We start from the raw sequence: 18953 nt of genomic DNA, 5'->3' as shown, positions 1-18953 counted from the left end.
CAACGTAAAAGTAAGAGCTTTGTGCACTGATTATAACATTTTAATAGAGAATAGCTTTGACTGTATTGGGATTATGATTGTGTAAGAGTACCTTTATACCATTTTGTATTCTCCAAATTAGTTAGTAAAATTTCTTTTTGTTGTCGCCGTGAACATAGGCCAAAAGTTGAGTCGCATAAATCCTTGTGTTTTTTTGTGTGTTTATTCTTCTTTCAAGTTTTCTTCATTCTCCCTTTTAAACCCCGTAAGATTTGTACAATCAAATCTTGTTAAGTGTTATCCGAATGTATTTTTTACTACATTATATACCATTCTCTATTTATGGTTTGATTATAGACCATGCTGTTGTGTTCTTGTGGACCAAAATGTTTATTTTTGCTGCACAAGTACGAGTTTTCTACTTGCCGTAAAAAAAAAATAAGTACGAGTTTTCTACTCGATGTCTCTATATTTTTCGTCTTAGGCTTTCACGGCCTTAAGAGATAGAGAGATAAGACATAAGAGGCTATGAACAAGCTATAAATTTTCCTATGTCTGTCTCTGTTTCGTTAATGGCGATCTCATCCCAGCACAATCACAACAACAACAATAGCATCATCCTCACAAACACACACAAGTCATGGGCCATCTTTACCACCTCCAAAATTTATGAGTGTGTTCATTGGGTTCTCTAGGAGCCACAAAGACTACCACATATTATCAGATATGGTAATAACAGGCAAACTTTCATGTTCTCCTTTACCAAATCTTAGAACCCAAGTCAGTTCTCCTTCAAAAATCCCAATATCCCAAATCCTACAACTCCATTCTCCGTCCCAAACCATATTAAAAAAAACACTTTTGAAATCCCTCCAAATAAGCACCACCCACTATGAACACAGACAGGATAAATTTGAAGACACTGTACCAACCATGTCAGAGATATTGGACTCATCAAAAGCCCAAAACCTTGACCTCCAGCTCCAAACTCTAGGACCCTTTTTCAGAATCACTGCCAAGAACTTGGAAACCCAAACAGAGCTTGGGAAGGCTGAGGGGCTAATAAGGGTCTGGTTGAAAGGGACAATTCTTCACTTGGACTCCATTAGATTGAGGAGAGAGACACTGGGAATGGAGAAATCAATCTTTGGTATTGGTTTGTTCCTTGGAGCTGTTGCTATTCGATATGGATATGATTGTGGTTGCAAAACAGCCGAGTTACTTGCAATCAATGACTCTGATCTTTACCATTCCAAGGTTTTTGTCTACCCTATAATCTTCACCTTAATCTAGATTGTCCATTTGATTGAAAAAAAAAAATGCTAGTGGAAAAGCTATACTTATACCTTAATCTATTCGCAGCCAGTAGATATTTTCTTTTTATGTGGTTTCCCTTTGTTTAAAAGTATAATGTGTCGAATGCAAGCAGTGCCAGAGTTACTCGGTTGTTTCCTTTGCATTTCTAGTAACAATAAGTCTACAGTGTCTATAGGAACACATTTTTTTTCCTTCATAATTGCAGAGTTGACAAGTTATGAATTATAGAGAATTAAATCATGCCAATAGTGATCTTATGTGAAAATCAATGATATATTGTAATCTCAAAATATGTTATGAAAAATATTGTATCTGTAGCATCACTGTTCAAGTAAATACGTTTAGTAGCCATTAAATGGCCACAGAAGATACCTATTAATTAGCTATGGCACTTGTCCTTCGTCCAGTAATGTGTGTTTTTTAGTTAAATTCTCCTTGAAATAATGTATTAAACAGTTACTTAGATGACTGAATCTTCTATTAATATAATAGATTTTACTTTTTCAATCTTGCAGCTTGTTAGGTTCTACACAAGAATTGGATTTAAGGCTGTGCATGAAGTAACAGGTTCAGGATTTGGAGATTATGCCCACATGTTGGTCTGGGGAGGAGTTGGGACTCGAATGGATGCTAATGTTGAAGAACTTCTTGTAAAATGGTGTACCAGGTTCAAACCTCGGAAGTGATTCACTGGTTGAGTAGTTTCTCTCAATTCATTTCAAATTGAGTAACATCTCTTCTAATTCTATGAAGCACAGACTAGAAATTCTGCTGTCATTAAAAACTGCTATCTGGGGTGGAAAATTAGTGTGTTTGGTTGGTGGCATTGGTTCTAAGTACTACTCCTTATGGTATGTATGTGACCATGCTGAATTCCCAGCAAGTATGTCCTTGGTGTTCAACTTCAGTTTTGATCTGAGGGTATTTTTACCCCGTGGGTTGAACAAGACCACGAGGAAGGAGGAGATCTTGCCTTGTATGATTATATCATATTGGTATGACTTGTGAAGCTCATGTAGTTCTTTCATGTTTGGTTTCTACTTTCTATGCTCAAGAAAAGGATTCAAAGGCTTCTAAGCCATCAGAGTGAGGCAAAATGAGCTCCAAACCATAGAGAAATTTCAACAAACACATGGCATGCAACAATATCAGAAGTCAACAACACTAAAAAGTTTGAGGAAAACATCAAACTCACAAGTATGACTTCTAAATAAGTTTACAAAGGTTAATGTTCACTCAATTTTCAAAAGTGAACACCAAATTAAAATGCAAATGATGTATTACTCCAACAACTAACGGCAATGCAATCTTCCATGTGGTTTGGTTTCCACATTTGACCAAAATAAATTAAAGGAATAAACTCCTCAAGCGGTACCCGCCTAACAAATTTGGAGGTCTAAGACGATATATTTAAATAGGCATTTTTGTCATCACTTAAGTAATATTTAATTAATATTTAATATCATAATTTTTTTTATAGCAAAAATCTATTCTTTTTATTTTGTAATATGCGCTTTTTTTTTTTTTTGAAAAATGCTAAAGGTGTAACAAATTTTACTACAAAAGTACTTACAAACAATGTAACAATGATGTGATTAGTGATACTTCAAGAAGATAATAAACAAATATTTGAATGATGTTAGGAATATGATAAATTTTACAACATGAGGCTTACAAAGACGTATCACTAATAACAAAAAGTAATTCAAAAATGCATTTAATAGGTTGTTGACGAACACAAATCATATTAATTGTCATATCAATTTATAAAGGCTTCGAAGTAAAACTTATAATATTTCTAGTATTTTTCTATCTGAATTATTTTTTGTAATTATTGACACATATATTTGTAAGACTCATGTATTTAAAGTTGTATTATCTCTAGTATTACTCAATTCTTTGGGACTTCTTAAATGTAGAAAAAAAAAATGTAAAACTATTATTTTCCTATATGTCCAATTTTTTTTTTTTTTTTTTTTTTTCATAAAGATATATTAATTTTTGCCCCAAAATTTAGAACCTTTATCTAATAGGGGACCCTAGGCGATTGCCTAAGTGATCTAGGCCTAGGGTCGGCCCTGTGCTCAAAAATCCATTGCAGCCGCATATTCTCTACAGAGGTAGTGTCACTTACCAAAACTTATTAATAAGGCAATGCTGTCACCTAAGAAGGCGACATTGTCGTCACAATAATTTCCATTGAAATGCCAAACCTTGGAAGGCCCATAAATCCTTAACATAGGATTTTTTGTTGCTTTTTTTTTTTTAAACTAAATTAATAATGCGGAAATAAGCATATATGTTATAATAAAAGAAATGTAGATCATAAATTTTTGATTTATTTCTATAATTAAAGATCAAAAATTTATTTCTCATTTTTTGTTTAAAGGTTTAAAAAAAAATTATTATTCAATATTTCATGTAACCTTCATAAATGTATTTCTCATTTTTTGTTTAAAGGTTTAAAAAAAAAAAAAATTATTATTCAATATTTCTTGTAACCTTTGACATAAAAACTGTTGTGTAAAACTGCAAATTAACAAGGTAAATTATTTATAAAATTTCTTGAAGACTCCAAATTATTTATCTAAAACTATTTTTGCAAAGTTGGGCAAAGTGGGGCTAGGAAAGAAAAGAGAATTTAAATTATTTATTTCCATTAAAACAAATGGGAAACTAAAATTTTAGGGAGACGAGTGAATATATAGAGTTTCATTAAGTTATATCCTTATATACTATAAAGGGGAAAAAAAGATGTGTTTACAAGACTGAAAGATGTATGGAAGATCAGAGATTTTTATTATCAGAGCTGAAATCTGTACATATTGTGACACAGCTGAAATAAGTATATTGCACATGTTTCAATAAAAATAATGCTAGAGATACAAATTATTTTACAAATTGCTAATTTGGTGAGTAATTATTGATAAATAAAAAAGTAATATTAATGGTTAGCCGAGATGAAAATCAATAAGATGTTCAATTTCACACCTTATTCAACTGGATTTTCTCTATAGCATATAAAACTATATACGGACAACAACATATAGATTACAATGCTAAAATTTCTGACTATTCTTAACAAAGACTAGATCTATTGGAATATGTCCCTTATCTTTTGGAGAAGCCCTCTGCATTTTTTGTTTTCTTTGGCTCGCGATATTATCCTTTGGGGCAAGCCTGATGAGGTTTCAAACTTGTCAATTGTCAAATCAAATATTTGTTATATGTAGACTGAAGATGAAAAAAGCAATCCTGTAAATTTATCATAGAGATGTAATTAATAATGGTGACTCATTAGCTCTAAGAACAAATTATTTGCTAACAATATCAAGTCGCAAAACTGAGAGTTGACACTCAGAAAAACAAAAAAGATGTTGCATCTTGCATGAAGATCTTATCAGCACTGGAAGGCACAAATCCATGTCCCAAGCAGAAATCAGCCTAATGTCCAACTATAAATTGGGAGAGTAATGACATTTATGAGAAAAAATTAGTTTGTACATTTGCAAATCAAATGCCATAACTCTAGCCGTAATCTTCAATCTCACACCTCATTCAACTCCCCCTTTTGCTGATCTCCATAATTTGCACATATAAGGCAAGTTACAGTGTTACACAGATGGAAGAGGTTTTCAATTATCAGGAAGGATATTAGTTTATCATGCCATATAGCATGCACATTTAATAAATTGGGAAATTATCTAGTGGAAACTAATTAGGCAATCATTTTTTTGGTAAATATTATTTTATCACAAAGCATTTAACCTGTCCACATACCACTCAAACCCAACCTGCTTATCAATCACTTTCAAGTAGGCTGCCAAGCAAGGACCATATAACCAGTATACCAACTAAAATTCAAAATACCTGTGCCTCAGCATTCCTGTGTCACAGCGAGATTCCTCTTTCTGAAGTCTCTCAGCTAGATGAAAATCAAAGTGCTCTTGCCTTTCCTCAACAAAACAAGGTGGTAATTCAATCCCACATAGTGAACACTTGTAATAATTTACCCACAGAAGTAGCTTTCCGTGATTGGATGAAGAGACTGTATCATCATCCGGCAAGTTAGCCCTCTTGTTCTCTTCATCTAGGCTACGAAATGCAAATGGCACAGAAGAAGAATCTGCTTTCAACTCAGACACTGCATTTTGATAAGATTTTCGTTCTGGGGTATTCACCTAGACAAATAGCAAAATCCAGAGACGGAGAACAAGAAAAAACTCGAGTAAAGCGACAACTCAAGAATAAAATAGAAAGCATTTAAATATAGATCTCAACAGAAACTACACATAAGAGTAACTAAGAAATCATTTGAATTTACGTTATCAATCAAAATTCAAATTATAGCCAGGGTTCTAGCATTAATCTTTTCCTCGGAAAGAGATTTGGGCTATTTTGAAAGCTGGGTTCTTCACCATAGACAACTACACATCAGGAGATTTTAACCATATGTAATCTTATTAGAAAAATTAGCTCCTTTTGAACTGTTGGCTATGTTAACAGGTCAGAGAATCAGCAAGCATTTGTTATTGCATTGGTGCCTTTTGTTCTCATCATTTGGTAAGGTTCTTCCAGAATTGGTAACTCAGATTCTTTCCATTCCACCTTGACCTGGTATGGTAGATTCTATAACAAGGGAATGGCTCCAATATGTTTGTTGTGGTGCTTATGGATGGAGCAGACTCAGAATATTTTAAGGGAAAGAGCTTTCTGGAGTTGAGCTAAAGGGGCTGCTTTGCGCAATCTCTCCTTGGACTTTGGTTTTTTTTCTATAACACTCGATAGCTTTTAGAATTAGTTGACACCTTTTATTTTTTGCTTGGTAATTTAACTCAAGCAATCTGCAATGTTAGGACTTAAAAACTGCTGTCCACCATCCCATTATTTAAGGTTGACACTTTAAATTCTTAGTTGTTGTTGTTGGTTGGAAATGATGGGAACTGAACCTGCACATGGTGGATTCGCCCCTTGGGTTCTTAAATTCTATGGACGGCGTTGTTACTGAGATTCACCCCTAGTAAATTAGAGGAAATTAAATTCTGGTCCGAGTCAAGATTATGAATTAGTCTTTTAAATTCTCACATACCTTGTTTCCATTTTCATCGTTTAAAGGCTCATGAAATTTCTGCCTTTCTCCATCATTGTTGCCAATAGCACAATTATTATCTTCCAGATCTGGAAAGTGGCTGCTGTCCAATAAATCCCTACCATCATAACTACAGGCCTCATGGCTACCCATAGAAAAACCAGTTTCTGTATCATTCATGAAGCGGTGAACATACAAGCAAAGGGGAGAAAAAAAGACATGCAGATCTTGAACTGAAACAAGGAGCTGCAATCATATAAAATGCAAGAAATGACAAAATGTAAAGAGTATAATTTCTGAGTTTATATGACAATATAACAGGCGCACATAAAAGCTATGTGTTTCAGTTGACAATAAAACCACGGTAGAAAGAACTGACCACTTCTCTAACCTTACCTGCTGTAGAACGAGAAAATAGTACGTGCACAGAGGAGACCACCTTTTTGAAGCATATCCTCACACGTCCCAATCTGGAAAGAAAGTTGTATATGATAAGAAATGTAAATCAAATTGAGGACTTCATCAAAAACATTTACAAAAGAGAGCCAGTTCTCATTCTGCAAGTGCAAGCTATCTTTATTTATTAAAAAACCATGTTAAGTTGACTGAAGCAGATCATAATTAACAAATAATTAAATATACCTTCCGTATGGGTAGTGAGGATATAAATGTCATGACAGCCATCCGATCATTTGGCTTGTTTATATCTGAGCAAACCTGAGAAAACAGGAATATGAAGAGTTTCAAACTTTACAAACATAAAGGACCTTAATCACTTTGGTTTGATTGTATTAATGTCATGGACAGCTAAAAGATAACACAAATCTAGAAATTTGACTGCACCCTGTTTTACCAGTGATGATTGATTACAACCTCATTTTCGATTTCTTTTATCTCCACTCTTGGCGTCCAAAATCCAGCAAAGTCAATATAAACTTCCAAGTCTTGACATAGCATGATGCTTGATCAAAGTTGAGATTCCTAATTTAATAATATTCCCACTTAGATGATGATTCTATATTTTGCTTTAATAATATTCCCACTTACAAATATTAGTTTGCTTTACGCCTTTACTCATTGTCTCATTCAAGCCAATTTTGAAATATTTTAGAGCTTTCCGCTGGCTGTGAGAGAACAGAGGAGGTATCTAGGCAGTTTGCAATCTTTTCTATGTTTTAGGTTTGAGTTTTCTTTTATTTTTTTTATTTTAAGAAAAGAAGTAAAATGAATTAATAAACTCAAAATATGATTTGTTTTTCATAATAACTAACATGGCAGATGGCACCATTATTTTTATAATTTTGTTAGTAAGTTAAATGACGTGACATAATCTCAACCATCTATTACGTAATGAAAGGTCAAGCTTAAGATAATTTCATTTGGTAGAGTATCTTTAGAGGTTCTTGATCTTGTATGATGTTTATTTACACGTGTTAATTATTATGGTTAATTTTGTCATTATCCTGTTGATAAATTTTAAGGTGCGTTTTGGAAAAACGTTTATAGTATTTCGAATGCAAAACATGACACCGGCCCTCATAGTAGCTCAATGGTTTGACTACTTATCACAAGTACCAAGCCTTGGGTTCGAGGGCTGGTGAGTAGAGAGAGAGCAAAGAGATTGATATGAAATCATGAGGTATTCTAAAATACCTCTCTTTTTATTTGGAAACTTCACTTTTTTTTTTTCTCTCTCCTTTTAATCCTTTTCTTATCATGATGTACTTAACTGGATAGCTCATGACCTAAAGCCTTCAAGGACCACAGAGGACGGAACACTGGTCCATCACCATGGGCCTAATGGACCCCTCTAAAATAATTCAAAAGTTTGTAATCTAATATATATATATATTGACGAAATGTAATCTAATATTCTAATGATGTTTAGAAATCATCAAATCACCAATACGAAAAATGTATCAAGATGCAATCTTAATGGCAGCAAGTTGATGTCACCTATGCAATTTCCAGAAAATTCACTCCTTTTATCGTAGTTAAGGTCTGCAATTTATGTTCTACTTCAAATTTTTGAACAGCTCTAGTTCAAAGAGCAAAAACTGCCTCTTATAATTAAAATTAAATTCCTAAAAGTAGTCAAGGGTAAGAAATTAGAACAATGAAGGTGTGGAATTGGTTTTACTCATCCAAATACATACCATATATAAATGACAATTGTAATACTTATTAGTACCTCTTAGGGATGGCAATTGGGCGGGGTGGGTTCGAAGGATGGGATCTTCATGCCCACCTTACATGGTTTTGTCTTACCCCATCTTCGCCTTACCCTGCCCCGCATGATGGGGAAAATTTTCTTGCCCCATCTCTGCTCTTTGGGGCCCCGCCCCACTGCATAACACTTTACTTCTTACTAATTTGCTCACAATTATTACAGTTGTTTTTAATAAAACCTATTTCTTTAATAAAAATAACTTGAAATTACAAATAAATTTATCCCATCAAATCAAACTAATTTTTAGCAAAAATTAAATAATATTATTAAAGTGTTTAACAAGACAATATCACAATAAAAACCAAAATCGCATAATAAAAAATCAATGATTCAATAGTATATAAATTTTATTATAATAAAGACAAAAGAAATGGTTAAAATTGGTACTTTATTTCCAACCTTACTAGAGAAAAAAAGGATTTTAGGGTATGAAAAATTTACAATTTAACCCTTATCAATACGAGGCAGAGTGGGGATGGGCGGAGTGGGGCAAGTTGGGTCTAAAAAGTCTAAACCCATCCCCACCCAGCCCCGTGGTGCAGGGCTAAAATTTTTCCCTATTCCCGCCTCACCAAGGTCTTGCACTATTCCCGCCCCACCACCTTTGTGGGGTGGGGAAAACCCGTGTGGGGCAAAGTGGGGAGGGGCGGGTCAAGCGGGGCAGGGGAGAATTGTCATCCCTAGTACCTCTTGAGGTCGGGGAAAACCCGTGTGGGGCAAAGTGGAGAAGGGCGGGTCAAGCGGGGTAGGGGAGAATTGCCATCCCTAGTACCTCTTGAGGTATTATTATTATTATTATTATTATTATTAGTTAGAGGTATTATTATTTGTCTAGCCTAAATTTTTCTGCACCCTTTAAGTCTGGGTGAATTATACAACACCCATTTATTGCCATTTATAAAACTAACACAATTTTCATATGCAATACAACATCGTTTTATTTGATTTAACAACAATTTTATAAGTGGTACTGGATACAAAGACTAATTTCACAGAAATGTTAATATTAATAACTAAAATTAAAAGTTAAAAAAAAAACTACTATAGGGATAAATTGACAGTTCACCCTAGAGTAAGTGAATGTCAAAAATTACTTCTGAGAGCTTTTATTTGAAAATGGAGCCCTACAAAACAAGCTTTGACTATTATAATTACTTAGAAAGCATAATCAATTAAACTACTAATAAGATAAATGTCACACAAAAACAAAGTTAGATTATCTTTAGATATTGAAACTAGTCTAGAGCTTAAAAACTTTGAGCTTAAGCTCCTCTTCCATAAATAGTCTGGAATTTATTTGTAGGTTTAAATCAAAGAAGAAAAGGGCATGAATAGCCTAAAAATTCAATTGTTGACACTGAAATTTCCTTAATTTTGTATGCTTCTATTTGAATAAAGAATAACATATGTTTATATGTTTATGGGTTCAAATAAAAGATAAATATTTATTTTCATGTTTATGTTTATTTTTATGATATTTTTGTTTGATTTTTATATTCACATAATAATAATAATAATAATAATAATAATAATAATAATAGTAATAATAATTGTAGAGATAAGGGCCCGAATTTGTATATTGGGTCTTGGGCCTTAGCCGAGGACGTTGGTTGGTCCGAGGGTGAGTAAGCAGTAGTGATGGTGTCAAGCTCAGAATCCCATAAGTAAGATGCAAACAAAAAGGCTTTGGAAGGCAATCCGAGGAGGAAAGAGGAGGAGTATATCCTCGGATGAACAGAGCACAGATCAAAGGTATATCCTTTCGATCAGAGTGGCCTTCCAACAAGATCTACTGGTAAGAACGTGCATTACAAACGCACAAGAGGAATGGAGGCCCAAAAGTATCTAAGAGAAAGTTGCTGCCACCACATTGAATGCTCTATAGCTAACTTTCTGGCCGCATTTATGTGGAGAAGACCCCTGAACAGTGCTGTATTGGTTACCCCAACTCAAAAGGGCCAGTAAAGGTGTCCGATGCGACAAGCACTCAAATGGTGGCCTGGATGATCCACAAATGGAGGGCCAAGATCATCGAAAGGGAACTATATAATGTAAGTGACCCTCTATAGAGGAGGGGATCGGGAAAATCAAGAAAGAAATACTGTAGTAATCTAGAACCAAACTTGTAACCTTACTTAAGAACATTATATAAGAATCAGTCTCCTCGGACTTTGCCGAGGACATTTTTTTCTTCAGTTTAAACTTGTATATTTTCACTCTTCTATTATCAAGCCCAGTTTTGTAATCCATTCTCTACAAATTCATTGTTTTGGGTTTTTTGGGCCTAAGTCCATTCATACCTTGGGCTAGGAACTCAATTCTAATCCTTACAATTAGTGTCGTCTGTGGGGAACTATTGGTGTTATAGTAAAGCCAACTTAAAATGATGGTAGGTTCAGGTCCACACATGGCAAAGTCTAGGGGGTCTCAAGGTCAAGATCACTTCCGTGATCTTGAACGAAGAAGGGATCAAGAGGGAAGTGTACATACTGCCCATACCGGTAAGAGCCAATCTCGGGGTAAAAGCCACGTCTCTCATAAGGAGAATGTCAGAAACATGCGGTTGGAAATTGATCATTTGAAGAGAAGCTTACGCACGAACGTAGAAGGTGAGCTGTTTCCAACTCTTATTACTCTTCCAATGATGAGAAGGACGTTAGCTATAAACAGAGGTCAAGGACTCCCCCTAGCGAGTCTTTCTCATATGATAAAGACTACCGCCATGAACGCAAAAACAGAAATTCATCTTCGGGAGGCATGGGAAATAATGCTATGAGTAAAGCACTCAACCAAATTTCCAAGTCACCTTTCACACGCTGGATTAAGGGAGAGAGACTTCCTTAGCGGTTCACTTAACCCACATTCACCATGTCGAACGGCAGAACAGACCCTGTGGAGCATGTTAGTCATTTAAATCAAAGGATAGCTGTACATTTCAAGAACGAGGCCTTATTGTGCAAGGTATTCCCATCCAGCTTGGGGCTTGTAGCGATGAGGTGCTTTGATGGTCTGAGGGTAGGTTCCATTGATTCGTTTAAGGAACTCACTCAGGCGTTTGGATCTCGTTTCATTACGTGCAGCAGGGTTCCCCGGCCTTTAGCTTCCTTGTTATCCCTGTCCATGAGAGAAGGAGAAACCCTAAAAACATATTCGGAAAGATATTAGGAGATGTTCAACAAGATAGATGGTGATTTTGATGATGTAGCCATCAGCACTTTCAAGCTCGGCCTACCTGCCGAGCACGGCTTAAGAAAGTCTTTGACTGGAAAACCTGTTAGCAGGATCCGCCAGCTCATAAATCGGATTGATAAGTATAAAAGGGTTGAAGAGGACCAACAGCAAGGCAAGGGAAAGGACAAGGTTATCCCTCAGGAGATAAGAGATTTCAGGTTGGACCGTTACGACAATAACAGACCCCGGAGGGATTTTGCTGGGTAGTCTAGGCCTACAGCTCCTTAGGCGGTTAACGCTATGTTTAGAGAATCGGTGCATCAGGTTTTGGAGAAGATAAAAAATGAGCCGTAATTTAAATGGCCGAACAGAATGAGTGAAGACCCTTTGAGGTGCAACCAAAACCTTCACTTCCAATACCACCAACAGAGGGGACATATCACCAAGGACTGCAGAACACTGTGGAACCATTTGGAGCAACTGGTCAAGGAAGGGAAGTTGCAACAATTTCTTTACCGGCCCAACGGACCAGGGGACCAATCAAGATTAGGGGCTCGAGGGAATACTCCTTCAAGGCCCCCGTTAGGTACCATCAATGTCATTTTCATTGCGCTTAGGAGAATTGGCTCTCACCCTTCCAGAGTAATGTCTGTAGCTAGGCTACCGGCCAATAACTCTTACTTTTAGCTGAAGAGAGCCAGGATGGAAGTCCGACCACCGTTGTGTTTCTCGAACAAAGACAAGATTGGAACCATCCAACCACATGACGACGCTTTGGTAGTTACCCTCAGAATAGGGGGTATGATGTGAAAAGAAAAGAGTAATGGTAGACCAGGACAGTTGTGTAGAAGTTATGTACCCTGACCTGTACAAGGGACTGAACTTAAAACCTAAAGATCTAACAATTTATGACTCACATTTGGTAAGTTTTGATGGGAAAGTCGTTATTCCAAAGGGGCAGATTAGGATGCTCGTTCAGGCTGGCTCAGAGGTGGTGGAAGTAGACTTCATTGTGGTAGACGCATACTCCCCCTACATAGTTATTGTGGCCAGACCATGGCTCCATACCCTAGGAGCTGTTTCTTCAACTCTGCATCAGAAGGTGAAGTATTCATCAAGAGACTAGATTGAAAAGCTAGTAGGGGATTAATCCATGGCTAGGCAATGCCTTGTGTCTGCAATTTTGCATCAGCCAGTAGCGGAGTCCTCGGCCTCTGTTAAGGATGGCTTATAGCAGTCAAAGCCTCCGATATTACCCGTGAAGGGGCTAGCCGAGGATGCCAAATGTGAAGACTTAGAGAGATTTACTGTAAGTGGTGATCCAGAGAAGTTTTTTCAAGTCAGAACTCAGCTACCACCTCAAGAGAAAAAGGAGTTGGTGGAATTCCTCAAGGAAAACATTGACATAATCACTTGGAATGCTTACGAAGCTCCAGGGGTGGATTCAAACTTCATCTGTCATCATTTGAACGTTAACCCATCTATCATCCCCAAAAGGCAACCACCTCGACGCTCATCCAAGGATCATTCTGACGCTGTAAAAAACGAGGTGATGAAACTTAAGCGGGCTGGAGCTATCAAAGAAGTGTTCTACCTTGAATGGTTGGCCAACATTGTGGTTGTGAAGAAGAAAAATGGAAAGTGGCGGGTATGTGTAGACTTCACGAATTTGAACAAAGCATGCCCAAAAGACCCTTTCCCCATGCCTCAGATCGACTAGCTGATAGATGCCAGTGCAGGTCATCCTCGGATGAGCTTTTTAGAATTTTTTCAAGGCTATCACCAGATACTTTTGGCCTTGGATGATCAAGAGAGAACAACATTTGTCACCCCCATTGGGAACTACCATTACAAAGTAATGCCATTTGGTTTGAAGAATGCCGACACTACCTACCAGAGGATGATGACCAGGATGTTTGAGCCATAGTTAGGGAAAAACGTCGAGATTTATATTGATGATATGGTGGTAAAGAGCAAGGTAGAGTCCGAGCATGTTAATGACCTCGTAAATATTTGTGATATCTTGAGGAGACACAAGCTATAGCTTAATGCTTCCAAGTGTTCTTTTGGTGTCAGATCAAGGAAGTTCTTGGGCTACATGGTCACACACCGTGGAATTGAAGTCAACCTTGACCAAATTAAGGCAATTAACAATCTGTAACCACCTCGGAATCCTAAAGAGGTCCAGAGGCTTACGGGGATGATCGTTGCTCTAAACTGATTCATCTCTCGGTCAGCAGACAAATGTAGGCCTTTCTTTCAATTATTGAACAAATGAAAGGGATTTGAATGGACCAAAGAGTGTGCCTTGGCCTTTCAGTAGTTGAAAGGATATCTGTCTCGACCGCCTATCATGTCCAGGCCCGAAGTGGATGAGGTTTTGTTTGCCTACATTGCAATGGCCTCCCACGCAGTGAGTTTGGTGTTAATATGGGTTAACAATGGCATACAAATGCCAGTTTATTATGTGAGCAAGTCACTACATGAGGCTGAGGTCCGTTATTTATCACTGGAGAAGGCCATTTTAGCAGTGGTGCATGCTACGCATAAACTCCTCCATTACTTCTAGTCTCACACGATTCTCATCTTAACCTAACTCCCACTCAAATCTCTACTTCAAAGTGCAGATTACACAGGGAGAATTGCAAAGTGGAGTACGATTCTAGGGGCTTTTGCCGTCAAGTACATGCCTCACACCTTCGTCAAGGGTCAGGTCCTCGCCGACCTGATGGTTGAGTTTGCTGAGACCACAATAAAAGAGAAAGTAGAAGAACAAAACATTGTTGGAAAATCGGTTGGTATAATTTCCGTACAAGAACCTCTAACCTAAAAGGTCTACGTCGATGATTGCAGCAAACCACAGAATGCTGAATATGAAACTGAATATGAAACTCTGCTGGTAGGGATGACCATGGTTCAGAAATTGGTGGAAAAAAAGTAGAGGTGTTCTCTGATTGGAGGTTGGTTGTAGGCCAAATTTAAGGGGAGTTGGAAGCTAAAGATCCCAGGATGCAGGAATACTTGAGCTAGGTTAGACATTTACAGTCTGGGTTCAAGTCTTTTAATTTGTCACAAGTTCCTAGAAATAGAATTGTACATGCAGACTCTCTTGCCACATTGGCAACCTCCTCGACACAAAATTTACCTCGAGTAATTCTTGTGGAGGACTTATGTAAACCCGCAGAAGTAAGAGCAACTATGGTTCATGTTCATCAAATAAGGGTGGGTCCTAGCTAGATGGACTCTATTGTACTATTCCTAAAGGAAGATGTTTTGCCCGAGAATAAATTAGAAGCTGACAAGGTACAAAGAAAGGCTCCTCAGTTCTGGCTGTCCGAGGACCAAAAACTATATAAACACTCCTTTTCTGGGTCGTACCTGCTATGCATGCACCCTAAGGCAGCAGAATTACTCCTTAAGGAGTTACATGATGGGATTTGTGGAAGCCACACTGGGGGCAGATCGTTGTCACACAGAACCATCACTTAAGGCTATTGGTGGCCAAACATGCAAAAAGAAGCACAGGAATATGTGAGGAAGTGCAACCAGTGTCAAAGATTCGCACCAAACATCCACCAACCAAGGGGAGTCCTTAATTCTCTGTTCAGCCCTTGGCCATTCGCTCAATAGGGCTTGGACATTATAGGCCCTTTCCCCAAGACGGCGGGAAATAAGAGATACTTGTTGGTCGGCACGGATTACTTCACAAAGTGGGTTGAAGCTGAGCCTTTGGCAAATATCAGGGACGTGGATGCCAAGAAATTTGTATATTGGGCCTTGGGCCTTGGCCGAGGACGTTGGTTGGTCTGAGGGTGAGTAAACAGTAGTGAGGGTGTCAAGCTCAGAATCTCATAAGTAAGATGCAAACAAAAAGGCTGTGGAAGGTGATCCAAGGAGGAGTATATCCTTGGATGAACAAAGCACAGATCAAAGGTATATCCTGTCGATCAGAGTGGCCTTCCAGCAAGATCTACTGGTAGGAACGTGCATTACAAACACACAAGAAGGATGGGGGCCCAGAAGTATCTAAGAGAAAACTGCTGCCACCACATTGAATGCTCTGCAGTTAACTTTCTGACTGCATTTATGTGGAGAAAACTCCTGAACAATGCTACATTGGCTATCCCAACTCACAGAGGGCCAGTAAGGGTGTCTAATGTGACAAACACTCAAATAGTGGCCAGGATGATCAACAAATGGAGGGCCAAGATCATCGAAAGGGAACTATATAATATAAGAGACCCTCTATAGAGGAGGGGATCGGGAAAATCAAGAAAGAAATACCGTAGCAATCTAGAACCAGACTTGTAACCTTACATAACAACATTATATAAGAATCAGTCTCCTCGGACTTTGCCGATGATGTTTTTTTCTTCAATTTAAACTTGTATATTTTCACTCTTCTATCATCAAGCCTACCTAACTTGTTGTTTGGTTAGCTAAAGCCTAGTTTTCTAACTCATTCTCTACAAATTCATTGTTTTGGGCTTTTTGCGCCTAAGTCTATTCATACCTTGGGCTAGGAACTCAATTCTAGTCCTTACAATAATAATAATAATAATAATAATATATTCGTTTCCCTTTTCGTTCTTTTATATGTATAAAAAAATAAACAAATAAGTTGGCATTTATTAGTTGTTTGATATCCTTCATTACATGCAAGGCATGACAATAAACATACAAAGAAAAATAGATAAATTATAATTATTTTACTCAAATTAAATTAAATTATGAAATGTAATAATTTTTTTAAGATTACTATATAACATTATACCCAATGATAATAACACTTACCACTTATGATTATTTGTGAAAATGTTGTGTACATATCTTATTCTCATTCACACATTTCTCTTATTTTCCTTGTAATCTTCATCTTCTTCTTTTGCACTATCTCTTTCTTTCTCCTTGTAATTCGGTTACAGAGCTCTCTCTCTCTCTCTCTCTCTCTTCCCGTAAACTCAAAACCAATTCCAATCCAAAACCAATCCCCAAGTCATTGCAATTTGTCTAAGGCGAGGCCAAGATTCTACAATATTCGGTTAGTATTCTGTTTAGATTTCTGCACTTACCTTTCTTCCAGTAGTTATGTTCATATGGTTCAAAAAATTAACACAAAAATAAAGCAAACCATTTTTGTTCTTGGTTGATAGTTTGTTATGTCTGTTAAATTTAATTGACTAGAGGAGACCTAACCAAGTAGTCAGATAATGGGGGGGGGGGGGGGGGGGTTATTAGGATGGAAAATCTGTTTTTTTGTTCTTTGGTTTTTTAGTTGTTTGTTAAATTTTATTGGTTGCAAGCCAATCCAGACTGTTCTTAGGAGACCCAACCAAATAGTCATATAATGGGGGTGGGGGGTGTTATACTTAGCTTTCAAGCCTACATAGACCTAGCAACCTATTCCAAACAAAAAAACGCAAAATGTTTCCTCTAATTCTTAATGCTCGACAAAGGTGGTTTTAGCTTATAGATGCATACCTTATTCTTTTAACAATAGGTGTTTCAGTTTCCCTTGTATTCAAACAAGGTCAAAACAATTCTCAATTTGTCCCAGTCCTCCCTTACCACAATTGCTTCATTCAAAAATTTAGGTGCTGCAATGGGGTTCCTTTCTGGGCCACTCTTTGGCGTTTTTCCAGCATGGCTGGTCATAGGACTATCAGCCTTATTTAATTTCATCGGCCATCTTTTCATCCACTTGGTTGTGAGTCAAAGCATATCTACACCTAAAGCATGAAGGGTTTACCTAGCGGCTTTGGGTGGGGCTTTGCAAGTCTTTCTGTTTGCAGCTGCAACAGTTGTATCACATAACTTTTCAAAAATTAAATCCTTATTGAAAAGCAATTGTTGAAACCAAGGCACTCCGCACTTATTGCAGCGTGTCTTCTACTATACTTACAAGAAGCTGTACTGATGCTTTAATCATCTGTGCTTGTTAATTAATTTTATTTTCTTCACACTCCTCATTTCTGGAAATACTTCCACTGTATATTTATAGGAATCTTTAAGATGCATGTGGAAGAAATAGATGAATACTAAGGAGATATCAAAGCGAACAACCCTAAACTTACAATCTTTAATAATATTGAAATGAATATTGTTTTTCTTTTTGCATACGATATTATAAAAATACTTATAAATGATCCCATAATTGTGATTCTCAATATTACTCAAAAGTAGTCCACTAATTTACGAGCTACACATGAACACATGATATGAGCTTGTAACCCATCTAATATAAAAAACAAGGTTGGATTATTAGATATCAAAACTTGTTTAGAACTATTAAACTTTTAAGCTTAAGTTTCTCTTGCATAAATAGTGAGAACAATATTTGTATGTCAAAAACAAAGAGAAGGGGTATGAATAGCCTAAACAATTCAAATATTCACATTGAAATTTTCATATTTTTCTATGCTTCTATTTCAATAAAGTACAACATATGTTTGTAAATAAAATAAAATAGAAACTATTATTTTCATGTTTATGTTTATTTTTATTATGTTTTTGTTTAAGTGTTATATTCATAACTAAAAATTATTAATTAATATACTGATGGTCATTTTAGAAATTTTAAATTATGAATAAAAAATAAACAAGCAAGTTGGCATTTATCAAGCTATATATAAAAATAAAAACAAAATTAAGCACCCATAGTGGATGGATAGATAATTTTTAATGCCAAATCATTGGTGTCTTAATAAAGTTTTGAACTTTTTTTGAGCTTGAAAATTATCTAAATTCATCCTAGTATGCCTCTTTCTTAAGAGTACTATTATTTTTTTTATCATGATTTAAAGTTAGCTAAAAGAGTAAAAGTATTTTCTTTACGATGTCTTAAACACTATAAATTTAGTTATGAGATAACTTTTATAAAGTTTTAATTTAATGTCATACTAGTTTAAGCATTTATAGATTTTTTTTTTTTTAAAGCTTTTACTAGTTAGTATAAAGTTCATGTTAGTTTGTTAGGGTTAAAAAAAAAAAAAAGAATTATAACATGAAAAGTGCTGAAATTAATTGATTGTTATTTTTAAAACAATTGTGAGTTTTCTTTTAGAGTCTGAATTTGATAATGATGGGGTGAAACCCATGTTTTACACCATCTATTAAGAAATTGTCATGTTAGCTTTTTACTTAAAACTCAATACTTCTTACAACCTA

At 36.3% G+C, this 18953-nt stretch overlaps 3 protein-coding genes across 3 annotated transcripts in view; 2 read left to right on the top strand and 1 right to left on the bottom strand.

Annotated features, from left to right (window-relative positions):
* Positions 1-455: 455 nt before the first annotated feature.
* LOC115952202 lies at positions 456-2350 on the top strand. The gene is made up of 2 exons (XM_031069280.1): positions 456-1236; positions 1812-2350. Exons 1-2 carry the CDS (start codon positions 649-651, stop codon positions 1980-1982), a joined length of 759 nt encoding a protein of 252 aa, XP_030925140.1. The 5' UTR covers positions 456-648; the 3' UTR covers positions 1983-2350.
* Positions 2351-4335: 1985 nt separating this feature from the next.
* On the bottom strand, positions 4336-7290 carry LOC115952330 (DNA polymerase kappa-like). The gene is made up of 6 exons (XM_031069490.1): positions 7229-7290; positions 7028-7102; positions 6782-6855; positions 6386-6631; positions 5167-5477; positions 4336-4476 (listed from the first exon to the last, which is right to left on the bottom strand). The coding sequence occupies exons 4-6, from the start codon at positions 6563-6565 to the stop codon at positions 4356-4358; spliced, it is 612 nt and encodes a 203-aa protein (XP_030925350.1). The 5' UTR covers positions 6566-6631; positions 6782-6855; positions 7028-7102; positions 7229-7290; the 3' UTR covers positions 4336-4355.
* Positions 7291-12609: 5319 nt separating this feature from the next.
* LOC115951640 overlaps positions 12610-18953 on the top strand; it is a 10838-nt gene continuing 4494 nt past the window's right edge. Inside the window, exons 1-2 of the mRNA XM_031068805.1 lie at positions 12610-12888; positions 13051-13434. Coding sequence (XP_030924665.1) covers positions 12610-12888; positions 13051-13434 — 663 coding nt within the window. The remainder of the gene's footprint in view (positions 12889-13050; positions 13435-18953) is intronic.

Source organism: Quercus lobata, chromosome 7 (assembly GCF_001633185.2).
Source record: "Quercus lobata isolate SW786 chromosome 7, ValleyOak3.0 Primary Assembly, whole genome shotgun sequence".
Taxonomy (NCBI): Eukaryota; Viridiplantae; Streptophyta; class Magnoliopsida; order Fagales; family Fagaceae; genus Quercus; species Quercus lobata.
The sequence above is the reverse complement of the archived record's forward strand: the minus strand, read 5'-3'. Positions and strand labels throughout refer to the sequence as shown.